At 36.7% G+C, this 26,504-nt stretch overlaps 1 protein-coding gene across 5 annotated transcripts; it reads left to right on the top strand.

Moving 5' to 3' along the window:
• The first annotated feature begins 105 nt into the window (after positions 1-105).
• On the top strand, positions 106-26,126 carry cep104 (centrosomal protein 104). Of its 5 annotated transcripts, none has more exons than XM_081350005.1 (22): positions 106-165; positions 818-944; positions 1,151-1,324; positions 1,423-1,561; positions 1,645-1,707; positions 3,738-3,814; positions 3,909-4,089; positions 4,343-4,498; positions 5,556-5,768; positions 7,486-7,689; positions 10,201-10,368; positions 12,462-12,635; positions 15,889-16,065; positions 18,484-18,684; positions 18,800-18,895; positions 19,427-19,487; positions 20,372-20,447; positions 20,705-20,813; positions 20,926-21,064; positions 21,729-21,790; positions 23,993-24,083; positions 24,367-26,126. In XM_081350005.1, exons 2-22 carry the CDS (start codon positions 832-834, stop codon positions 24,531-24,533), a joined length of 2,841 nt encoding a protein of 946 aa, XP_081206131.1. In that variant the 5' UTR covers positions 106-165; positions 818-831; the 3' UTR covers positions 24,534-26,126. The 5 variants fall into 5 exon arrangements, with proteins under 5 accessions (XP_081206131.1, XP_081206129.1, XP_081206130.1 ...); XM_081350003.1 differs by having other exon boundaries at positions 21,723-21,790; XM_081350004.1 differs by having other exon boundaries at positions 20,369-20,447.
• The last annotated feature ends 378 nt before the right edge of the window (positions 26,127-26,504 follow it).

Genomic DNA, 26,504 nt, shown 5'->3' with positions numbered 1-26,504 from the left:
ACTGAACCAGCGTCACTATGGTGAACGAGAACGATTCGTTCACCTAAAAGATTCATTCAGAATCACCAGATTAATTCAAGAACGAAAAAACACTCGCGCATGCGCAAAGGTCCCAGTTGTCAAACGGTGGTTATGGAGATGAACATAGGCAACTGCGATATTTGGGTAAACCGCTTTGAAATTTCTTCTGTCAAATAGTGAATATTAAGAGTGCCCTATGAATGAATTATTCTGAGCTGTATACGTTTAACGTGTGGTTTGTGATAAAGATTCTTATTGCTGTTTTGGAAGAGTTGTAACCGTAATGTTTGATTAGCTAGATTGCACGCTAACGCTAAATACTTTACATAACAATCATTGTTATGATTAAGGTCCCTCATAACATGCAGCAAAATCTGAAAACATATGCAATATTTAAGTGTAGATCACTTACTTTACAGTGTTGCTGGTATACTATTTACCAATGTGGTAACTTCATGGACTAACGTTATTTTCTAGTTTGTGTATTTTTTTTTTTACCAGCCAAAAGACAGTCTGATTCTAGGGATAATTAGTTACTCTAAGCTCCCTGCTGAAAAACCCAGCATAAACCAGCAGAAAATTCCATGTTGGTCCAGGCTGGATTATGTTGGTTAGAGCTGGTGTAGTGCTGGTCTAGCTGTTCCATATACGTCAAAATGACATATTCCTCTAATGTAAAGGAATGTTGCCAAATTACAGTTTGTTTGTATCTTTTGTTAGAGTGCTGGGTGTTATTTCAATGTGTCAGGAGTGCTTTGTGATATTAAACACCATGTTGTGTTCATATCCCCATTAGAGCTCAGGAACGGGATGCCTCATAAGATAGGCTTCACTGTGATCAGCTGGTCTGGTCATGAAGGAAACTACAGTGCCAAAAAGCTGATGGTCCACGCGCCCACTGTTACTGGCTGGAGATCCACTAGGTTAATGAATTTTGTATTAGTTGTGTACGGATATATTTTATATTTGCATCTATTTTAGTTAAGGCAAAGCCAAACTTCATCAGAACTATCAAGGCTATTTTATAGCTGATAATAATCACCTTATTAGCTGTTTATAGTTGCTATTACCAAAGATTACCGTTCTGAAATGCTCTTTAAAAATATTTAATTGTAATTATTGTGTGTAGGTTCTGTCCATTCCCTCAGGAAATCATTCTGGAGTTGGTTGAAAGATGTCGCATAAGGAAACTCCAGCTACTGGCCCATCAGTACCTGGTCCCGTCCAAGATCGAGTTCCACATTGGAGATAGACTACCAGAGTCCAGCTCTCATCAGCAGGCTAATATTCTCCATAGATTGGGGTTAGTAAAGATTTAAACATGTTCTGGTTCTCTGTTCTGGTCACTATCAAAGTATGATGTGATCAGTAAGACTGAATTGAATGTGCTGTGTTGTTCAGGTATGTGTCTCTGTCTGACAACGAGAAGACTGGTTTCAAAGCCAGAGAGCTGAAGTCAGTTCATGTTGATGCTGTTGGGTCTTACCTGAAGCTCACCTTTCACAGAAACCATGTTAATCAATACAACAACTACAATCAGGTACAGATTCATGTGGGAAATCAGGGTAGATTTGTTTATTGTAATTATGTCATTGTCATGTCACATGTTTTCCTAAATTCTAGGTTGCATTGGTGGCTCTAAATATTTTGGGTGACCCGGTGGATGGAAATGACATTGGAACAGCAGTAAGTAACTGTTTGTTTATGGAATTGTTCTCTTCACATCCCCCAGGTGGCGATGGATTACTGTTAATCATTTATTTGATGTTCAGTCGGGAATGTTCAGCTTCACACTTACAATGATTTTTAGAAACTTTTCGTCGAGTCATAAGGCTGATATATTATATTTGAATTTATATATTATAATTTAATTTTAAAATTAATTTGACCTAAATAATTACTTTATAAATTATAGTACTAAACGATATAGTATCCCTTGATGTTTTAAGTAGTATTAATCTTCTGAATCGGTATCTTCTGAAAAGATAATGAATTTACAGAAAACAATGTGGTAACAATGTTCGCTGATGTATAGCAAAAATAAAATCGGTTTTGTTTGCGTTGGAAAAATGTTGTTCCAAACCTGTATTAATTTTTTTCTTCTGCTGAACACAAAAGAAGATATTTTGAAGAATGTCAGTAAGATACAGTCTGGTCCCCATTGACTTCCATAGTATTTTTTCCCCCTTCATACTATGGAAGTCAATGGGGTCCATCAACTGTTACCCATATTCTTCAAAATTTGTGGTCAGCTGAAGAAAGAAATTCATACAGGTGAGTAAATGATGGCAGAATTAAAAATTTTTGGGTGAAGTTTCCCTTTAACTAAACAATGATTTGTGTTTTGGTGAAAAGTGTGTTATTTTAGACTAATTGAAATTCCTCGGCTACCTATTGCAAACCATTTGCTGTCATTCCGGTTGGATTCAGATCCAACATACATTGAACAGTTAAATTTAAATTCTACCTTGTGAATTGAAAGAGCCAATTATTAGATACAGATTTTGCCTAGCCCTATTTAGATTCTTCATTACCTCATACCTACCACTAAGTGGATCTGCATTAATCTTAATACTTGTATGCATCAGTTTTTTAGGGACTTGAGGTTTAAATATTAATTTCACATTCAAATAGCCTTACTTTAAATAGACAAGCATTTCTGTATGTGTGTTGTGGTTCTTGAGCAGGTCTAAAGGTTTGTGCTCAGTGTTGGAATGTAAATCTGTGTAATATGAGTCTGAGCTCCATAAGCAGAGCTTCAAATCAGATCACTCATCAATATATCTACATCACTGCGACTCTCAGCACTCCCCCATCTCCTATTCACTGACTCCTGCTCCCCCCTTCTTTCTTTCTCATGCTCTCTTTCTCCTCTTACTCTCACCTTGTCTCCCCCCACCCCCTCTTTTCCTCTATGACTTCCTCTCTCTCTCGTCCTCTCCCACCTTGCTAACAATCTCCGCATTGTTAATCTCTAATCCCTCTCTCTCTCTGTCCAGGCTGGAGTCTTATTGTGTTATCCAGGACTCTGATGATAATACGTTTTGGTTCACAGGCAGAAATCAAGATTTTTAACCTTTGTTTGTTGGAAAGATAATAATGGTTCAAAGACATTGGATGGATCACAGGATGTGATGTTATTACATTGAGAATTTACTTAAAGTAAAAGTAAGACCTTTGTATAAGTAAAATGTACATAAACAAACTATCATTTAAAAGTTTGGGGACTGTACATTTTTTTTAAAAGAAGACTCTTATGCTCACCAAGGCTGCATTTATCTGATCAATCACAGTTCTATTGTGAAATGTTATTAAAACCTAAAATAACTTTTTTAAAGTTTAATATATTATAAAGTTTTATGTATTTTTCATGTATCATGTGATGGCAAAGCTGTACTTTGAGAAGCCATTACTCCAGTCTTCAGAAATAATTTGAATATGCTGATTTATGCTCAAGGAACATTTCTTACTATAAATGTTAAAGCAGTTGTGAACTTGTGCTACATAATATTTAGTGGAAACCATTCTACATTTTTTAATGAATAGAAAGTTCAAAAGCACAGCATTTATTTGAAATAGAAATTGTTTGTAACAATGTAAAAGTCTTTAGTGTCACTTTTGATCAATATGCACCCTTGCTGAAAAGAAGTATTCATTTCTTTAAAAAATCGTACTGGCCCCAATCTTTTTCCTGTTTCTTGTTTTTTTTTGCCCAGCTAAGCAGAGATCAGCTGATTGATCAATATCTAAACAACAGCCAATACAGCTCAGCCTTGGATGGCACATATACCGGGTAATAACTGAAGCTTCAAGTTATATTGCATTACATTAAATTTGTGCATGCAGTCCTCTGTATTTCTCTTGGGTTTACTCTTGTTATCTTGCAGGCTCTCGACTTATAAATGTGAATCTATCTCGCCCCTTGATGACTTGGCGTTCGACATGTATCAGGACCCTGAGGTGGCACATATCATTCGGCTGCTGGACCAGAAAAAACAGGACATGGTTCGGGAGGAAAGATTTGATCTGGCCAAAAAGTTTAAACAAGCTATTGCAGACCTGCAAAAGGTTATTAGAATTGCCTTTTTTGTCTGACATGTCTTGCACGTGTAGTTTAATAATGATATGTTACACACTGGAGATGTGAACCTGGAGTTGAGAGAGTTGAAATGCATTTCAGGAGAGCAGGGAACACATTTAGCCACATGTTAATTGTAGCCTGACAGTAATTAGTGGGCAAATTAAAAGGGTTTTCTTCTTCTAGTGTTTAACAACCTCTCTTTTATTTCTTTTGTATTCTTTTATCTCTTTTTCTGTTTAGGTGGGCGAACGTTTGGGCCGGTATGATGTGGAGAAACACAGTGCCATAGAACGAGAGGAATATGACATAGCCAAGCAGAAAAAGGAACAAATGGAGGCTTACAGGCGTACAGTCTACCAGCATCTGGAGCTCCACAGACTGCTGGACATCAGTCAAGTAAACATCCATCCATTCATCCATGCAATCACATTTACAGTACTATTCAGAAGTTTGAGGTCAGTAAGTTTTTAAGTAAGAAAATTAATACTTTAATTCAGCAAGGATGCACTAAATTGATCAAAAGTATCAGTAAAGACATTTAACATGTTAAAAAAAATACATGTTTCAAATAAATTATTTTCTTTTGAATTTTAAATTCATCAAAGAATCATTAAAAACCCTTGAAAAATGTATCATGGTTTCAACAATAATATTTCAACAGAAATATTTCAACATTGTTAATAATAAGAAATGTTTCATGAGCACCAGATTAGTATTTGGGATATGATTTCTGAAGAATCATGTGACAGTAAAGACTGTACTGCTGAAATTTCAGCTTTACATTATGGAATACATTAAAACAGAAACAGTTTTTTTTAAATTGTATTAATATTTCCCAATATTACTGTTTTACTGTATATTTGATTAAATAAACACATATTCGGTGAGCATGAGAGACTACTTTCAAAAACAAATTTATGACCTAAACCTTTTGAATGGAGGTGTATATCTATTTTCCATCTGTCCATCCATCCATCACACTTCTCAGAATTCAATTAATGACTTCCATCCATCCATATTCCTCTGTGTCTCTCTTAATTTCCTTTTCTGCATTGAATACATGAATAATACAACTCTTGTGTTGTGAGGTCCCCAGCTCCAGTGAGATTAGTACTCTGATATGGCAGTTTCCCAGCTCAAAAGTGATTGTGCTGGTTCTCCTGATATCAGGTGCTTGCTTCTTACTCGTCTGAGGCCAGGAGACATACTTATACAGCAGACAATGAATGACTTGGAAAGTCATAGAGCGTTTTGTTTGTGTGTGACTTCCATTTCTTTATTCCGACAGACCTTTATCTGTTCTGTGTGATTGTTTTTTTTTTTCAAACAATCAGTGTCTGAAAGAGGCGTTTTAATTATTTCAGACGTATTTATCTTTTCTTTCTTTTGATAAGTAGCTTGAATATTGACAAAAATGTAAATAATTAAAATTAGATTTTTGTTGTTGTTTCAGATCCACAGAATTTCTGAACTTTCCAACTCTGAATTTCCCTCTCCACGTGCTGGGACGCAGAAACACACGCCTCATCCAGCGGACTCACCCACAAAGAGGAGACAGGGACAACATGTGAAGGAGACAAATGAGCAGGACACTTCAAAACCAGCCAGCCCCAAACATTCAGTCGTCCCAACACCCCTCACTTCTCCTCACGCTTCCAAAATTGATGTAAGTTTTGATGTACACTGATAAAACAGCCATAAGAGAAAATTAAAGTCTATCTCATCTGCTTGCTCTAATGCATTACTTATGTGTCCACTTTCTGTTTTTTCCTCATTCATTAATATATCTTTCCACAAATACTAGTTTTATGGGTACTTTCTGCAATAATCCTGCAATAAGTCAGATTTATCTGCTTTAATGAAATGCTGCTTCTCTTTCTTTCCACCAGTATAGATTCTTTTCACCAGTGCCATAGTCCAGCTCCATCTTCCCTGACACAAGGCTCTTTGTAGATTTATTATCTGAGCATGTGTGTGGCTTAACATGCTTGTCAGGGATTTGCGTTTGCAAGAGAGTTTAACGTTTCAACATTTAATTAAAGGGGTTAAAGGTGAAGTGTTTAATTTCTGTGCTACTAGCGTCGAACTGTCCCTAACCATGCCAGAAGTCGAAATATCTGGGTGTGTTTACAAAAAGCTGCAAAAAAGATTTTAACCAAAAAATGACACTCATAAAACTACAATTGTCTTTGCAAACCTATTCATTCACATTGAATTAGCCTTCTCTTACTGTAATTTAAGCACTCTATTACATGTATAAACTACCATTGAAAAGTTTGGGGTGATTACATACGGTATGTTTTTTTTTTTTTGGTTGATGTGGAATGTAAAAACATGAGATGAACAGCCTTTTGTTAGTGCACCTTTATCACTACATGACCTCAAAGCTGGACAGAGTCACTTTTGCTTTCATTTTTGTTTTTGTGCAGGTCATTCAGTGAATTAGCTTTGAAATAACTTGTAATATGAGAACACAGTTTGTTTGTTGAAATTATGGGATTTACATTTACAATCATGACAGGTGTACAGGGATGACAGGTGCATCTGTTTTTCAAGTGTAATGTAAACCCTCAAGGTCTTTACATCACAGTAAAGTATTATATTTATGCTTATCATGAAAGAAAGTACAAAAATATTTTTAGCATTTTAGTTATTTTTGGCATTTCATTCTGTGCTTAATACCGAGCCAGTTATTCTTCCTGATTTAAAGGGATAGTTCACCCAAAAATGAAAAATAGCCCATGATTACGAATTAGCCATTTTGAAGAGAAATGTCGGAGGATTTCTATATAATAGAAGAGGAGCTTCAGTTTGTTGCACAGCCCTATTTGTTTAAACCGTGAGAGGCGTCTAAGCTTACGATACTCCTACATCATACATACGCCACGGGTTACTTTTGTGGCGCAAGTCGACTTACCTTGTATGCGTACAGTCGTCTGGCGGAAGCTAGTTATTTTAGATTATAAAGTTATAGCCTAAATATGGATGGTTTTCTTACAAAAACCCATGGCTTCGCTTCAGAATGCCTTTATTAACCCCCTGGAGCCATGTGGAGTATTTTTTTTTTATCATGGATGGATGCACTTTTTCGGGCTTCAAATTTTTTTCAGCCATTCACTCCCATTATAAAGCTTGGAAGAGCCAGGACATTTTTTAATATAACTCTGATTATATTTGTCTGAAAGAAGAATGTCATGTACATCTAGGATGACTTCAGTGTGAGTAAATCATGGGCTGGTTTTCATTTTTGGGTGAACTAACCCTTTAATAGCAAATAATGCTGGTAACGTTTTGTATATCTGAATTCAATAAACATTTTCTATGGGGACTTTAAGACCCCACTGTATATGACACATAATGAGCAAGTTCGTGTGTTTTCACAGATCAGCTCCCTTCCTTATGATGAAAGGCCTTTACCTGCTTTTAGGAAGAGGCTGAGCGATCAGCCAGTCAGTGAGCTTGAGATGCCCCCTCTGACTGACACAAGCTCTCCACGAAGCCCTGAGTCCTCAGGACAACCAGAACCGCTCACAGAGAAAGCTCAGAGAGAGGCCAGTCTGCCCATCGAGATCTATGGAGACTGTCTGGTAAGACACACAACATTTACAGCTTCCAATTGGTTGATTTTATCAGTTTTTTTTTTTTTTTTTTTTTTTTTTTTAAAGGGTCATGAAACTCTAAACCAAATTTCCTGAGATTTTAACAGAGGTATATGTGTTGAACACCATTGAAGACAATGTTAGCATCTGTTAGATTTAATAGTAGGGGGGAAATGGTAAAGTTTTTGTATTTTTCCACTATTTTCATCTTTCGGGTTTAAAAACTTATCCAATGAGAAGACACTGGCTCTTATTATTCATGACAACACTTGGAACCAATGACAGACATGTCAAACTGTGTGATAACGCGTAGTAGATGAGAGATCATGATGGGACGCGCGTTTGTTTTCGTGGTGCAAAAGTTCCAGTGCATCTTTCCCTGCGATGCTTCCAGGGCTAGACTCTGGCTGCAGGCAGTTGGTTGGCCATCAACCACGGACACATCTAAACTATGTGTGTGTAGCAACCATTCAACTGGAGAATGGTGGACTTCGGCCTTGTACACCAATGCAGGTTTCGTCTTGCGAGTGATGTGGTCCCGAGGACTTTTCTATCGCTTCAGAGGTGTGTGTGTGTGTGTGTCTAATCACTCGTTATTAAAATTTAGATATTTCGATAATACCTCAATTGTATCGTATGCTTAACGTGTGCAAATTTCTATGTCACTGTCCATGTTTATTATGTGGGTTTAGGGGTTGCGTAGATCTAGGTTGTGTACGGAAAGTTTTTTTTTTTTTTTTAAGCGGAAAATGTATTATTTTCAAATATATGCAATTATAGTTTGTATATAAACAAATATATATTTTATAATGACATTATACATATGCATGTACAGATATATGTTTTAAATTCAATTATGATTACTGTAGGCTAATATATGTAGCAGTGTATTCAGTTACTTTTGAAAGGACAAAAATAAGGTGTCAGTGTATTTCATTAGACTTTAGCTTTGCCAGCTCTAAAAAAATATAGCATTTCCTCATGTTTTACCACTGATTTGTAATGACAGTCGATATGCATGAGCCAGTGGCGATGACAGTTACCCCCCCTCCCCTCTCTCCTGCCGTGCCATACATACAGTCGGCATCTAGTCATAGTTGGGGGCGTGGCGAGGGTGGAGTTGGCGTGGGGGAAAACACTGCGAACACCGTGTGTATTTGAATGACAAAAATGTCATATTGCGAGTCATTGACGCCTGCCGACCGGCAACGGTACATTGCACAATTAACTGCAATAGGTTAAGATTGCCCTTATTTAATTAAAAACTGGGTCAATGACCCAACCAAATGACCGGAGGTGTCGTTTCCAGACATATTTTGTTATCTAGTTGAATCTCCTGGTAAGACATCGCGGTAGCTGTAGCGGTAACATTAGCCTATAACTCAATCAACTTTCGTATATGTTGCATACTATAACTCCATAAAATCTTGTCACTTACCAATTGTACATATGCTTCACTCCAAACTATTAATCCTTTTTTAAAACGGTGATCAGTAGTACGAAGTTATCCCTAACTCACAGACGGCAGTCTATTGAGTGTAGACCTCGAAATACAGGCGAGCCTTCAGCTGATAACGCTAATGTGAATGAGACATCCCTTATGAAAAACAACTATAGGAATCTTGTAGTATTTTGGGACAAAATATTATAGTAATCTTATAGGAATACTATAGTATTTTGGGACATACTATAGAAGTACTATAGAGGTATTACAGAACATCACAGAAGTATACACTACTAATACACTACTATAGAAATATTATAGGATTACTATAGTTCTTTTTCGTAAGGGATGTAACATTAGACAAATCTGGCCCACTGCCTAATACGAGTTTAACACCCACTACTATATCACACAGGGATCTAACTTACTCACACAGTAATCTCAAAAATTACAAGTCCCTGTCCTCCTTTCCGGTTCTGTGTGTTTTTTAGGAAGGATGTAGAACTTCAATTCATAATTTGTTTGTATATTGGCGGTACAGAACAACTCTTCTGCATGATTGTCCCATGTATTTCAATTAGCGCCAAGGCAATGTTTTCCCCCACAGGCTAAATTCACATCACGTGACGGGGCGTTCCCGGGGGCGTTCCCAGTCCAACCATCTGTATGTATACGACACCCAATCCCTTCTTATCACAGCCATCCACACCCATTTAAGTTGCATTTTCAAAAAGATTGTAAGCTAGACTTGAGCTGAAAGAGGGGGGTTTCATGACCCTTTAACAAAACAGGGCTAAATGATTAATTCGTAAATTGTACTAATCAAATTCTCAATCTTAAGTCAAATTGGTTTGGAATTGGTTATGGCAGGGAGGATTATCCCTTGAAGTATTTAACATCACACTGAGATGTCCATCTATTACTGTTTTTACAATCTCACAGCACTGGGCAAACTCCATACGACAAAGGTCAAAGAGCCAGCTGGTGTTTTCCATTTGTGAACTGTTTCTGGAATGTGATCGTCATTTTTTTCTTTCGTTGTCTGTCTTTCTAAGGTGGCAGCGTCCTATTCAAAGACGTGGTCTTACAGGGAGGATGCTTTGCTGACAGTCTACAAGAAACTGATGGAGGTTCCACCCGGTACCCCAAAAGCAGAACTACGGAGCATGATGAGAGCAGCTGTGTTCCTCTGCAAGAAAGCGCTCACAGATAAAGTGTCATCTGTAAGAGAGCTCTCTCTCTTATCTTTATTTTACCCTTTTCTCTGATTTTATCGCCCTCTTATTTTGTTTCTCAGCCTCTCCTTCTCTCGTTCTTTCTCTCACCCTCTCTTTCTAATTTCTCTCATGTTCCCTTCTTTTCAGTCTCATTTCAGGCCAAAGACAGAACGGCACCATCAGCACGACTGATAGTCGTGACTGTTTAGCAGGTGTCGTGTTCTGTCTAGTATTGTGGATTATCTGTAGAAGTGATACAGGCAACAAATGTAGTATAAAGCCTGGCTTGTCTCTTCCAAGAGTAAACTGCGATAGAGCTGATTTTCTGCTAATGTTTTGACCAGATCCAATTTTTTGGCCCGCCTGTTTACATTCACTGTTGTCAGGACTGGTATCCGATATATCTGTGTTTACATTACTTCCCGCCCAAAATTATTTTCAGCGATCATTTCACTATGCACATGGTAGACCCCGGTTTTGAATGGCCGTGCTATTAAAATTATTTATGTAATTCACGTCGGGTGGTCATGATTATTTACCAGCATGGACAAGATAACAGCTGTCATGACTCATGAATGTTTTGTAGCTCAAAATCTGACGGAACAGATATATAGTCCGGAAATAATTTTTGTTTATCTACAGCTCAGATCTAGAATTCTGAAGACAAATTAAGTTGCCCTGTAATATATATTTTCTATCTGTGAATAAAAGTGCCGTCCTCGCCTTGTGGTGGCTTGGAATTCAAAGGGGAATCGGATATGCATGTTTAGACGTAAGTCGGATATCCAGATATCGGATATGTGTCTGATTTAAAACCACATTTGGAAGTGGCTCAAATCGGATGCAAAAAAATCTGATCTCGTGTGGATTTTTGTGTTTACACGTGTGCAACAACGTTGTGTCAGATGTGAGTAAAAGATCGGATTTTTTTTTTGTTCCAGTGTAAACACAGCCCTTGGTGTATAACTTTATTGGGAACTATTACACTAAATTGTTTAAATTGAATTTTAAGACTGACAATCTGACCCTTTCTGATACAAGTGAAGGGATTGATTAAAATGAAAGACATATAGACCATATACTGAAGAAAATATCTGTCATCACTCATGTGTCTTCTTAGAAAAATAACTTTTTACATCACTGGTAAATTCACTATTGGTAAATTCAAAATATTCTTTACATTAAGCAACCAAAATGAAAATATGAGGAACACAATGATGATATTATAACTGTTTAAATAAATATGCATGGACAAAACAGTTAAATGCCATAGCCACAAAACCATAATTTAAATTATGAATAAATAAGTTATTAGCAATTGTTTTGCATCCAGTATATGAGGCTGTTTTAAAGATGTAGTTTTCCTGTTCATTTTTGTACTGACCTCAGGCTAAATGATTTGGCATGAGTTTAGTTTAACATGTTGATGAGCCGATAGCTTTTTAAGCATGCAAAAGTTCACTTTCTAGGCCTTGGGCATTCTCTAAGCACATGCATGTTTTTGGTTTTGAGGTGACATCTGTGTTTTACTTCATGTCAGTCCTTGAGTAAATCACTCACAGTAAAAGTCGTGGCCTTTCAGGATTTCATTCTAAACAGTTTTAAATGGTTGTACTGAGAGTCTGAACAATGTGCCCGCTTTTGGACACATTCCAGTGACCCTCTCCCCGTGGTTATTTAGTTAAACTAACACAGCACAGCATTTAACTGTGTGCTTTAGCTGACCTGTTGACGCTACCCTGCACCATGTGTTGTTGTAAAAAGGTCTCAGGCGGTTTCTTACAAGGCTTCTGTGTGTATTTACACCTTAACTGAAATTCTGAGGAAAAATGGTTCCAGATGGCTCTAAAATTAAGCATTCAATGTTTCAAAATGTAATATTCAAGATTTTCTTTGGTCATTTGTAATGGGTACACAGAGGTGCTTACGTTTAGAATCTCTTAAACTCTGTCATGAGAAGTAAACGTTTTTAAAATAAATGGGAAACCTGATTAAATAAATTACATAATATAATATGAAATGTGACAATATTGAAAATAAGCCCTGCATGTGAATTTTAGTATGTAAAGTAACAACTGTCTGTTTGTGTCGCATTTTAGGTTTTTCTTACATCTATGAATCTGCTTCGAATGATTCTGAGTGAGTTTATTCCCAACCATCAGCTGGGCAAATCTGAGATCAGTCACTGTGTGGAACAGACTTGGAATAATCTGCTCTTTAGGACCGGAGACTCAACCCTGAGACTCAGAACACTTGCTGTCACCTTCATACAGGTCAGTACAGACTTTTGAAATACTTTATCTGTATTCTGTAGTGAAGTGACTCCTGCAGCTATTCAGGTCATTGGGTGTTGAAAGGTAAATTCCACCGGAAGAAATGTCTACTTACTGAAAATTTTCATAGATGAGTGGGAGTGGATACTATCTGAAGGAATGCCAGACACTGGTGGCCTTGTAAAATGAACTCACCTGTAAACTGGAATTTGAAATGTGGAATAAATGTATTTGTGTTTGTTTTTTGTGTGTGGTATTTGTGGTTGCGGGAATGTAGATCTTGTCTTTTACTGTAACCCTGTTGTAAGATTTCCTCATTTCAATCTACCATTTTTATCTGATACAATCTTATAAACCGGTCTGGCCACAAAATGTCTCAAAAACTTTTATGGCTTTCCATCCAAGTTTATTAGCTTTACGGTCTTCGTCATTCTATAGTACAAAAGTTGACAGTGTGAAGGATTTTTTAATGAATCATATCTAACATTTATTTGTCTTGCAGGATTAACAATTATATGCTTTTGAAACCTAAATGTTTCCAAACACTTTGGTCAAAGTCAGTCAGTGTGCGTCTGAATCATCCCCGAATATAACAAAAGGAGAAACGAAACTAGGCAGATATCCTGATTTATAAACATTTATAAATGATTTTGAGTATTCAAGAAGTCCAGTTTGCTTCTGCCTAGTAACAGAAGGGTTTGCTGGATTATACATATGAAGAGCCAATCATATAGGGAAATGATGCAATGAATCATGTCACCTTTGCCATGCTCCTATTCTATAAAAACTGTTGTATTCTTTTTGCTGGTGGGATTCTCTCTGAAATTGGTCTGAGATCCTCCGGCCGTGATTAAAGGTTATTGAAAGGCATTGTCTGGAGTCTGTCTAGTAAATGCAGCGCAGAAGGTTATAGGACACGAGAGATCTTATTCCCAAGTACTAGTGTAAAAAGGGACGGGACTTCCGACTCGAAGCCAGTTCAGTTGTAGACTGAGTATAAATATTTATACAGATCTATAGATAATATTTATACAATATCTACAGATCTATTATCTATTATCTATGCTTGGGTGTCGACTAGAGACGCCCCAGATAAACTTAAAGGGATAGTTCACTTTGAAATTAAATTTTGGTATGTTTTAGCTTACCTCAAGGGCATCCAGGATGTAGGTGTCTTTTTTTCCGCAGTATTTTCAATTTTGATATTTTTAGGTCAAACCGTTCTTGTCTGTCAGTCATTTAATGCAGGTCTATGGTTACTGTCTCAAAGAGCATGCACAGAGTCCAAATTAAAACAATAGTGAGTGAGTGAGCGAGGGACAGTCAGTGTGTGTGTGTGTGTGTGTGTGTGTGTGTGATTGGCACTGCACACAAATGATTTAAAAGTGGCTGGGGCATCTTCAATACTAATTTCACCCTCATGCTCAATCACGCTGACATCACAACAACTCACGAGACAAAGTTTCACCTCGACGAGAAATCTCGTCGCGTTTTAATCTCGCGAGATCTCGTAACACGAGGTCTCGTCACACCCCTAATTGATGGCCTAAGACACGAAATGAGCGGTTTGTGTGAGAAAACGAACAGTATTTATATCGTTGTTACCTCTTGAACACAGCCGCGTCCAAGTGATCTGAGGGCGCTGGCGTGTATAGATATATACACTAGATGTCGCCTTGGCTACTGCAGTTCATTGGAACGAAACCGTAGCCAAGGCGACATAATTTTCATCCAAAAAATGCTCTCTAGGATGGGAAAAAGTCACACAAAAAGTTGTAAATTATGGTTCCCTGTCATCATTGTTTTTAATGTACTTTAAAAGATTTTCGATTTTGTCTGATAAAAAAAAGTATTTGTCTTTTTAAAAATGTAATGCAGATGCTTTAGTCTAATTGTTTAGTCCTTCATGTAGTCAATTACACAATTTGTCATGCATACTTGGACACATAGACACTTGATTATGCAAAACCTGCTGTATCTAATTTATAACTGTTCATGTAAATGTAATAAGCATATTATTATTTAGCCACTCACAGATAAACAGATACAATTGTACACGGATGGATATGACAAGCTGGCGCTGCAGAATGTTTTTCAGTTAGATCGACTTGTTGTTCAGGTATAGATCAAATGAGGCAATCCTGAACTACTTTATCTTGTCACAGTCATCATGTTCTGTCTGATAAGGATTGGGAAGATGTTTTACCTTTTTGTTGTTCATTAAAATAAAATCAGCAATCCATTTAGCATTAAAATAAAACAGTGTTTAAGTGACAAAATATTTCTTGTTTGGAAATTACTTTTCATAAAGAGGATTGTTGGTTTCTTCTGATTTGGCCAAGCATGATTATTTTTTGTTTTGGGTTCTCATGGCCACAATTAAAAAAAAAATCATGCTGTAACCTAAACCATGTAAAAGTACTGGCCCCTCAAGTTGTCTGGCAATGAAAGGAACCTCGTGTTTAGAGTCTTGCTCAAGTTTTGGAATGTTCCATTACTTACTGACACTGATCTGTGTTGGTTGTTGATGAACAGGTTATGTCTCTGTCAACATTGTCTGGGAAGACTTCATTGTACTTCTGCATAATAGAAATAAAGACATTTGTGACATATGCTTCTTGGATGGTGGGAAAAGTATGTCAAAGGCCACACCTTCTAGTGAATTACTTAAAATTCTGATAACAGTGCTTTAGAATATTATAAACCATACAATCCAACATTGTCAAAGCATATTCACTCATTATTGATTAAAGTTCTTAAAATGTCCTCAACATTCTTAAAATGTCAACCTTGACCATCTTCTATAAATAACACGTTATTATTGCATATTATATATACTGTATATATATATATATATATATATATATATATATATATATATATATATATATATATATATATATATGTGTACACTGCTATATATTATGTACACTGCTAAACTTTGTCACATAGTCAAGCACACCTACATGGAATGCTTGGAATGTCACATCAGATACCTGAAAATAAAATAATATATATATATATATATAAAATAAATTTTATTTTCAGCGTATGTACACATATACATATATATATATATATATTATATATATATATATGTGTACATACGCTGATAATAAAATTTTACAAGACATTAACTGATATTTTTTTAGGATAATACCTTTTTGATGATTTATAAATGCTTAAGAAAGAGTTTGTGTTCTGTAACGTCGATGTTGTTGTGTTTAAAGCTGGCTTTTGGGTGTGTTTGCAGGAAATGGCTTCATTTAAAGAGGTGAGAGCTCTGCAGATGGTTCCTTTGGAGCTTGTCAAGCCCATGCAGAGCAGTGTACCCACTAGACTGGCACTGAGCAGACTTGAACTGTTGGAGAAGCTTCTAGAACAGCTGGGCACCAAGAACTCTGGCTTCACCCTCGACAACGTCATGCGGGTACTGGCCTAAATTCCCCTTTTACTGAGGAAATTATCTCACTGGGTGTCAACCCAATGGCCCTCTGCTCAGTCAAGCTGTGTGCTTAAGTTTTAAAGCTTAAAAAATCTTTAAAGTAGTAGCATAAAAACTGCAAATGGCTGGTTAGATTTATCGGCCACATGATACATGAACAACGACTATGTGCTTGTCTGAGACCACACCCACTGGCTTTAGGTGCCAGCTGTGGTAGTGAATGTTTGTAGTTGGGTGCATGCACAAACCTTAACTGTGATTTAGCCTCTAAGAGCACACAGATATTTGATATTTGGGTTTTTGTGGCCAAAATATCACAAATTTACCTTTCTGTTGGGATTTAAAGGTTAATTTCATTCTCACAGCTATCATTAAGATTCTTGAGGGTTTCATTAGACTGAAACAAAGTGGCCTTTGTATGGCAGAGTGGGTGTATTCTACCCTATGTAATGTCTAGGGCTGACAAGGGCTGTTCTGACAGCCAGTTGCATATCCATGGCATAGTTTATGAGATTCATCCAAGCACTTTCTCATTCTCTCTCTGTCCCAGCATTTAGATTTGCAAAGCTGTTTATCTGTTAAATTTTGTACTTACTTATTTCCTTCAGGGTCTCAGTTATAGAGAGAGTATTCTTTTTTAAATTGCTTTTATTTCGGGATTTGTGCAGTCAAAAGTATATTTGCAATGCAAACTTGTGACACTACTGCAACAGAGACTGTGAAATTTCACAAGGACCTGCAGTGTGCACTGTGAGGTTTCTGTCTGTGTTCCAGTTGGGCTTTGTTGTATTAAAACAACGGCTACTGATTCTGTGTTAGCTGGGAAATGTGCCTTGGTGGCCTAAAGTCTAATTTTCCTCCACATGGTAAAGTTAGGAGGGTAAGGGTCATGTCATATCATATAATTTGTCAGCAAAAGTTAAATGTATATAAATATATACAGTATATATCATATATATTATCATATATATTATGATATCGTTTTTAGTGTTTTTTTTAAGACAAAATGGTGTCAAATTTTAATATTGTACATTTATTGTTACCTGCCATAACATGACAATAATTATCAGCTTATTTATATAGGCCAGAATTTTAATATTGTTGCATCCCCATAAAATAATTTATGGACTTGGGGTAGTTAACCTAAAAAACAGAATTCTCATAATTTATTCGCCTTCATGTTGTCTGTATGACTTTCTTTTTTATATATATATAAAAGCTGTTCTATAACTTCAAAAGACTTGGAATATAACACATGAGTTGTATGGACCACTTACGAATAAAAAAACAAACTTTTTTGGAGCTGGACAGATGCTGGTCACTGTTGAAAAAAAAACAGCTTATATTTTCTATAGACAAGTCATACAGGTTTGGAACAACCTAAAGAGTTTTTTTTTTTGTAAACTATTTCATACTATTTCAAAAACCGCCAATGAATCAGCTCCCAAATGTCTTTTAAATATTTATTGGATCTGTCTGTTAGTTTGGCCCTTTTCATTGGTGATGTCCCACAAAATGGGTTGCTGTAGGTTACAGGCAGGGATGGCTTCTAAATGCCTTCTGCCTTCTGGTTTCCTGGGAGATGAGATGGGCTTCAGGGCACAGCAGAGAGGCGATTGAGTTTCCTTTAATTAAAATGAGAGATCCAGAGACTGGGAGCACATGAATGGGATCTGTGTATGGAAAAGGGGAGAGAGAAAAGTGAGAGACAGATATTTTTGATATAATAACTAGAGTTCATATACAGCCTTTGCTTCACACATTGTAAAACATATATACGGAATATTGTATATGTTTTGTTTTTGTTTTTTTTAGAATGTAAAAATTGGTTGATTTGTTCTGCTTGTCATACACTACTATTCAAAAGTTTGGGGTAGGTAAGATTTTTAAAAAGTCTTTTATGCTGTCGAAAGCTCCATTTATTTAATAAAAAATTACAGTAAAAACAGTAACATTAGATATATTACAATTTAAAATAACCTTTTCTGTTTTTATGTATTTTAAAATGTAATTTATTCCTGTGATGGCAATGATGAATTTTTGATGATCCTTCAGAAATCAATTCTAATATGCTGATTTGGTGCTTAAGATTTATTTTTTATTTTTTAATCAGAATTGAAAACATAATATAATATTAATAGTTTTATGAAATCTGTTATTTTTTTTAGGATTCTTTGATGAATATGAAGTTCAAAACTTTTTGTAACAATGTAAAAAGTATTTTACTGATCAATTTTACACATTCTTGCTAAATAAAGTTTATCAATTTCTCTCAAACAAACAAACAAACATTCTTACTGACCCCAAACTTTTTAAAGGTAGTGTATCTATTCTACAATCACTTTCTTATATTTAAATGAATTATTTATTAAATATATTTGTGTGTGATGTATGTTGTGTTAGTTTCTGTCAGGTGGATTAGAGCACAGCGCTGCCTCAGTGCGTGAACTCTCTGTGAGAGTTGTCCAGGATATGTACCTTCTTCACGGTAAAGCGGTTTTGAATTATCTTCCACCTGATGACACCAGCACACGTAAAAACGTGCTCTACAAGAACCTTTTCGACTCGCTCAGCAAGTTAGATGGAAACAACAACAATATGCTGGTAAAACCGGTCTGGAGAGCATTATTAGCCTTGAGTTTCAGCTTTTTAAAGCTCAGAATGTTTGTACGTGGGATATGCATTTGGTTTAAAGAGTCTCTCTCTGTCTTTACTTCAGAAGACAAAAAAAGTGTCAGAAGGGGAAGATGGTGAGAGAGAGAAAGAGGAAATCAGGAGTTTACAGGAGCAGCTTGCAGTGCTGAAGGAGATCAGTGTAGGTATAGTGGTCAAAGGTGGCCTAATCTATCTCTTCTGTTTTGTTTTTAATGCTCTCACACAAAATTGCTTTTTATACCTGGCATTAAAAGTGAAGTATGTAAGATTTTTTCAAATGTGAAAATACATTCACTTAACCCAGTTTATTGTTCATTGACCACTATTAGTATTCCATTCATGAGTTTATCGACTCCAAAAGTTTAAACGTTGAGCCCTCCATCAAAACATTGAGAGCGATCTGCTTAGATCTGTCAATCTCTGTCCAGCTCAATATATAGTGAGAGTTTTGGCCGTGGCATTTGCAAGGTTGTTTTAAAATATGGTTTATTTTTGTAATTCCACTAGGTGCCCCTAGTGTTGCAGAAACTGCATACTTCACCTTTAATATTTCCGTATCTGGAAGTTCTTTAGCTAGATTGCATGTGTACCTTGGACTCATTGGCTGAAGAGTGCAATGAGCCCATTTGGCCATCAGATGTACAAATAGATAAATCCATAAGTGCATTAAAGATGTGAATCTGTGTTTTAGGAGAAAGGAAAGGAAAATTCCAAAGTACATGAGAAAAAAACTGAGAAGGCAGTCAAATCAGGTGTGTGTAAAATGATGTTGAGTGCATGATGTAACTGTTTTTGTGATCTGTCTTAGTAAAGATCGATTTAATTTTTGTTTTGAGGCTTAGCAGCAGGAATGTGTCACTATGCTTAAGAGTGAGGATCAGACCATCATTCTTACTTATAGTCTGACTAGAAGGTGTGCAATAAAACCGTTTAATGCACAGGTAGTTCCAAGTCAGTTTTGTCACCGTTCTATATTAACTCGCACTGTTATCATTGAAGCACACACAAACATACGTCACTCGCGCTTTTAAAGGAGAACTCCGGTCAATTTTAACATTGAGCTCATTTTTTTGTACATTTGGAGTGCTGTCAATACAGAGAACAACGACAAAAATCGGTGTTGCCTACACCGAGTTATTCTATTTTTAAAATTTGCACCCTGTTGACTTCAATGGGGCAAGTTTTAAACCTGCTTTTAGCCTCTTAACATCCTTGATGTGTCATTACAAGTGCACAGAAAATGTGAGTGATTCCTTAAGAGTGAACACGAGTGAATCTGACTGCAGTAGATGTGAAAGATATGTATAAAAATGATGTTATTTAAGCCAGCACAAATACCTGTGTTTACATCCTGTTTTCGGTTGAAGTCCAAAGTAGTCGATTGCCGAGTTCACGCGCGTGATCATAGGTAACTAAACCTATGTGCGTGAACTCGGCAATCGACTGTACATCACTGTAAACCTTGAACGGAGAAGTCAGTCTGGGCTGCGTTTCTCAAAAGCATCGTGAGCTAAGTAAATCGTAGAGAACATTGTTGGCAGTGGTTCTACGATCTACTTAGGCCTAGGGTGCTTTTAAGAAATGCAGCCCTGAACTGAACGTGATGGGTTAAATATGTTCCTGTCTGTTTCAGCAGTTGTTAAGAAGGTAAACCAGTCTGTCCCTGCTGATGTGAAAGACAGCCAATCATCTGCAGCTAACTACTTAGACAAGTGAGCACCTCTTGTCACTTCTTTGTTGATTCTTAACTAAGCAGTCTAATTCTCCCAGTCAGTGGAATATCCATTTACACAGTCTCTGGTTTATTAGCGCTTGGCAAATGTGAAAAAATGATAGCATAATGTGCAGTGCTAATGGGCTCTCATTTAATCACTTTATACTGCTGGGAAAGAGTCTTGGTAGAATGGCGAGTGAGAAATGAAAGATCAGATCAGAGTTGATGCTGATGCTGATGCTGTTTTGTGTGTAGTCTGTGTATTTTCTGTGGGGAGAGAGATGCGTCATTCACTGAGGATGGACTCGACCTGCACTACTGGAAACACTGCCCGATGCTGCAGCGCTGCCTTCAGTGCAGACAGGTGTACACACGCACAAACACACACACGCACGCACACACAATCATTTCTTATTGGTCAAACTACTTCTCACCGTCCAGAGTGTGTTGATGTAATATGTTTGTGTGTTTGTTAGGTAGTGGAGATTGCGAGCCTGACAGAGCACTTGCTGACAGAGTGTGAGCGAAGGGCAGATTTCACCCAGTGTCCTCTCTGCTCCGAGGCCCTTCCTCGAGATAAGCTAACTGAGCATGCTCAGAGCACTGCTTGCAATCGTGAGTCCTTTGTTTTTACTTCATGCTCATCAAGAAACCACACTCAGTTCTTTTACAAATGTGTCTCCATGGTCCAAAATTAACATTTGGCAGGTGAATTGATGTAATGCCCCTAAATATTTCTTACTGGTCATGTAACAGTATTTTGGAGTGTTTTTATAAAACAATCTGTTGTTTTCCTTGCATAATGTGATAAACAGTTCAGCTTATTGAGTCAGTCGCCACATCAAATACTAGATGCTTCTCCTTTCTTGTCGAACACAAACATGCAAACATTTTTTCCCTTGTATTTTCTTTTTGGCAGCTTAGCGAGAGGAATATGTTACATGGGACGTCTTGGATTTTTTAAGAAAGAATGCTTTCCACTCAAGTGAAAGATTTAAACATTGTATTATAGACCAACTGGCGAGTAACTGCACCTTATATACTTGCTAAAGGCATGGTCCCTTTGTAACACTCTAATTATGCATAAAACATTCACTGTCATCTATTCATCTATGTACACTTCACACTTTCACATGACATGACAATGTCACTAGGAATTTACAACTTGCATAACCTTTCACAACTGCAGACTTGTTTCCGAGCAATTGCTGCTTTGGGGAAAAAGTAAGTTTTTGTTCCTGGTCATGGATTTATTCTTTTGTCTTTTTGTCAGCACCAGCTTCTGGAGAAAATTGTAATCACTGTCCTCTCTGCCATGAAAACTTTGCCTCGGGGGAGGAGGTGAGATCACACGCAAACACATGCTACTCTAAAATCAACAAAATCAGCTGTCATTATTTGTTACGTCTAAATAATACTCTTATTACTTTATGAGAGTATTTAAACAAAGGGGTTCTTACAGTCATGCAAAATCTGGAAACGTCATGTATGTATTTAATTTAAGATGTGTAAATAGTCATTTCCAGGCCTGGAAAAGTCATGGAAATTAATAAAACCAAGAACATTCGTGTTGGGAATATAAAATTATATTTATTTCTCTTTGAGCATTGTCTTTGACAGACAATGTATTACCCAATCAGTGTTTGACTAGTTTTCTGTATGAAATCAGTTTTAGTCATTTTAGTACTTCAACTTATTCATCTATTTTTTTTCCCATCTAAAATTTTATTGAATTGCAATTTAATTTTAGTTAATGAAAACCATTTTTAATAGTTTTAGTTAACACTGGTGCTGGGAATACATTAGTTGATACTTGATTTTTAAGAGCTCTTTTGTGCATTACTAATTCTTTTACAATGGCTAGAAAAACACATCATCCTATTTGGTCAAGTAATTTCATTCAATCTGAAATGACAGAAATAGCAGAACATCACAATATATAAAGATATATATAAAACTTTTGAACAGGAAGATGTGTACATCATGTGTACAACACTTAAAGCATTGTGTTTCCTCTTGTGCATCAGTGAATGTTTGCAGCTTTTGTAATAGTTATGTTTGAGTCACTTGTAATACTAGTTTGAGTCTCTTGTAATAGTTATGTTGTCCTCGGTGTACAAAAGATACAAAACATTCCAAATCATACAGTCACTGCTGGAAAGGGTTCAAATATGCAAAAGATTTCTGAAGGACATTGGGCTGTTTAACTTTTTATGACAAACAAGGGACTCAAGAACAACCATCACAAAATGGATCATCCGGGTGATGACAAAGTTTTAAGAATCAAGCGTATGCAAACTTTTCAATGGGGTCATTTTTATTAAAAAATGTGTGGACTACATGTAAACTACATGTCTTTTATGTAAAATATATATCTTATTCAGGTTTCACATTCATTTTTTTGATCACTCTTATGTTAAATATAATTAACACTTGGCAGATTCTGTAATGTTTACAGTTAAGCCCAAAATGATTCATACCAAGGTCATATTTTGAGTTAAAGGGTTAGTTCACCCAAAAATGAAAATTCTGTCAGTAATTACTCACCCTCATGTTGTTCCAACCGCGTAAAACTTTCGTTCATCTTCGGAACACAAATTAAGATATTTTTGATGAAATCAGAGCTATGTCTCACTCCTCCATAGGCTGCTATGTGACCGAAACTTGCTGGCCCAGAAAAGTTATTAAAGAGATCGTTAATATAGTCCAAGTGACTCCAGTGGCTCAATCTTGAGTATATCAAGTGACGATAATACTTTTTGTGCGCAAAAACAAACAAAAATAACGACTTTATTCCACTTTTCATTTCCTTCTCTCTGGGCCTCGTAGTGTTTTTGCGCAGCGCGTCTGTGTTGCACGTCATCACGCATCACACACATGACCGGCGTCGGCCAATAGTGAGTCTACGTGGTGACGTGTAACACAGACGCGCTGCGCAAAAAGACTACGCAAACCAACTAGAGGCCCAGAGAGAAGGAAATGAAAAGTGGAATAAAGTCGTTATTTTTGTTTGTTTTTGCGCACAAAAAGTATTCTCGTCGCTTGATATACTTAAGATTGAGCCACTGGAGTCACTTGGACTATATTAACGATCTCTTTAATGACTTTTCTGGGCCAGCAAGTTTCGGTCACATAGCAGCCTATGGAGGATTCAGACATGGCTCAGATTTCATCAAAAATATCTTAATTTGTGTTCCGAAGATGAACGAAGGTCTTACGCGGTTGGAACAACATGAGGGTGAGTAATTATTGACAGAATTTTCATTTTTGGGTGAACTAACCCTTTAAAGTGCAAAAAAACGTGTCACCAATTATAAAGAAAGAGAGAGAAAGAGAGAGATGATATTATATGGGAATATAAGAACACTGGTATGAAATCAAGTCTGAAACCAACATCATAGGAACATATTTACATAAGCACCCATGATGATTAGTGAATGACCCCAGTATTAAAGTGGGATTTACAGTGTCTCGCTCTCTCTCACACACATGCGCACATGCTCCACATACAGCAATGTAACAGTGCATGTCTTTTGTGTGCAGGCCTGGAAGTCTCACCTCATGGGACCTGTGGGTTGTAAACAGAACTCACGGAGGAGAGCGGTACAGCAGAGCACTCTCTCACATGCACAAGGTGATCATTCATCTCCTCAAGGAGACCTTTACAACACCACACTGTCCCCTACAAGCCCCTACTTTCCCACATTTCTTCATAAATCACACATAGATCCAAACTGCCCTACGTGGCCTCCACAATGCCCCAATCTTTCCACTTGCACTGGTAATGAATGGACTGTTCAGCATTTTATTATTTTGTTTACTTTGGCTAAACTCTGTGCAGCATCCCACAGTGTTCCTCAACAACTAATGTACTCAGGTGTTTGTGTGTTTGCATTTCTCTTACTCTTTGCCCTCAGGAAAGACAGTCAGCACAGGTGTGGCTAGGACAACAATGGTCATTTCTGAATCCAAGGTTCGAGGGCTGCCCCGAGGTAGTCGCATCCCCGCTCCTGCTTCCAGAAACATCAGACACACCAGAAATCCTCCAGGCAAGGCCTCTACCCTCCGACTACAACAGGCGTGACGCAAAGATTGCATGCTAACTCTAGTAGCATTGCTGGATGGAATCTAACACTCAAATCTACTTCATATCAGGATTCAAATAACGCATTATTGCACTCTTATTGCTGTACCGATTTAGGAATATTCCTATAAGACACAAATAACAATCAGCATCATTTTTCTGAGCACACGCTATATCAGTAGCACCTCATACACAATTTACCCATACCTGAATGTACAAAATCTGAAATATTGATTGCGTGTGAACAAATTGAGCAGAGAAACAGGTTAATGAGCAAGTACGCATTTTGTATTCTGCTCCGTTTACCTTTCCAGGTTGCTCACCTGGATTTTTTCGTGGTCTATTTGAGGATTTTATTCTTGTATATTGTTTTATACTTGTTTGTTTAGTGTGTGTGTTTTATGTGAATATTTTGTGATTGTAGCACCTTGATATTTAATGGTTTTTAAAGCATTACTAGCACCACGGCCAAGTAGCTTTTGAAAGAAAAAATTTGGTTTCTGTTCAAAAGATTTGTACAGATGCTCATTGTATTGGATTCGGATAATGCGCTTACATTCTCTTGCCTTGAAAACAAACAAAAATGTTTTTCTTGAAAAGGCAGAGGCTAATTCAATTCTCAGAACTGCTTTGATGCTTTTCAGAGAATCATGACATGGAACATAGATTGTGCCAATACATGAGACTAAAGAGCCAAGAGTGATGTCATTGCTATTTGACGATGATATATATTTGGTCTTTGCGTTTGCTTCAGTATTAGAATAACTCTTGGCCTCATTTGTTGTTGTGCAAACTATTTTGTCTTCTGTGTGTAAATCCCAGGGTATGATCTGCATCGAACTATTCTGTTGTATTTATTGTGATAAAAAGTGAATTATTCGGTCCAGTCATGCTTATAAAATCATCGAGACCGAAGATATGGAACAAAATGAAAGACTGTCCGAGTGGAATAGGCTGATTCTGTGCCTGAAAACAAGCCATTATGTCACTTTTAAAAGTGAAGACTGAACACAAGTATGCAGTCTGAGTTTACCTATAGTCAAGGGACTTCAGGGATGGAATTTTTAAAAGGTACAACCCCAAAAGTTATTTTTAAGAATGTTTTCTGATGTCATGTCTGATATAATGCAGTGTCTGTAGCTCATACCTTCACTTCTGAGACATGCATTATATTACTGACATACATCAGCTCCTACAGACATGTTTTTAGAGGCATTACTGAGATGTCTAATATTTAAATATCAACTATTTATTGATTTAAATCAACCTAAGCAATTTTTTCGTTGTAGAGAAAGTGTTCTAAAAGTGATAACTCTATTTGTTGCACAGATGGCGGATGCATACCCAAATAGTATTAATTTTGCAATCAAAAGTCTGAAATTTATAGATAGATATAGATTATAATGGTTGAATATCATAGGATATTTTTTGTGTTTGCTTTAATTTAGATTGATTTTGGTCATAGTACCAGAATTAAGAAGCACAGCAGTGTTTGTCTCATAGTTCGGAAGCTAATATCTGCTTTGTAGCTTTGTTTGAAGCTGTTTTAATAAATGTATTTGAATAAAGTTTTCACATTCTTTTTTTTAATCTAAAAAATACTCCTCGTATTTAGCTTTGTAAAAGTGATTTGATTGCGACACAAACACCAAACCACATGCACGTGCAAACCACACCAAAACACATATGACAAATGTAAGATTGACAGTGTTGAGTGTCATGGCCATGGGGTCATTTAACCCAAAATTTAAATGATGCATTGCAGATCAATATAATAATTTGTCGTTTTAAACTTTGATACGTTTTTTTTTTTTTCAATGGAGCACCTTAGAGAGCATTTCAATACATTTAAATTACATTAAATTACGTTGAATAGAGCCTAAGAGTTTTGGCAAAAGCCCCATAGGAGTGAACACTGACTTAAATTTAAGTCTGATCCTCGCACAATGCTCAAGGTTTGACTTCACACAT

Source organism: Scardinius erythrophthalmus (genome assembly GCF_964197995.2).
Source record: "Scardinius erythrophthalmus genome assembly, chromosome: 20".
NCBI classification, from domain to species: Eukaryota; Metazoa; Chordata; class Actinopteri; order Cypriniformes; family Leuciscidae; genus Scardinius; species Scardinius erythrophthalmus.
This window is presented reverse-complemented; position numbering and strand designations above follow the sequence as displayed.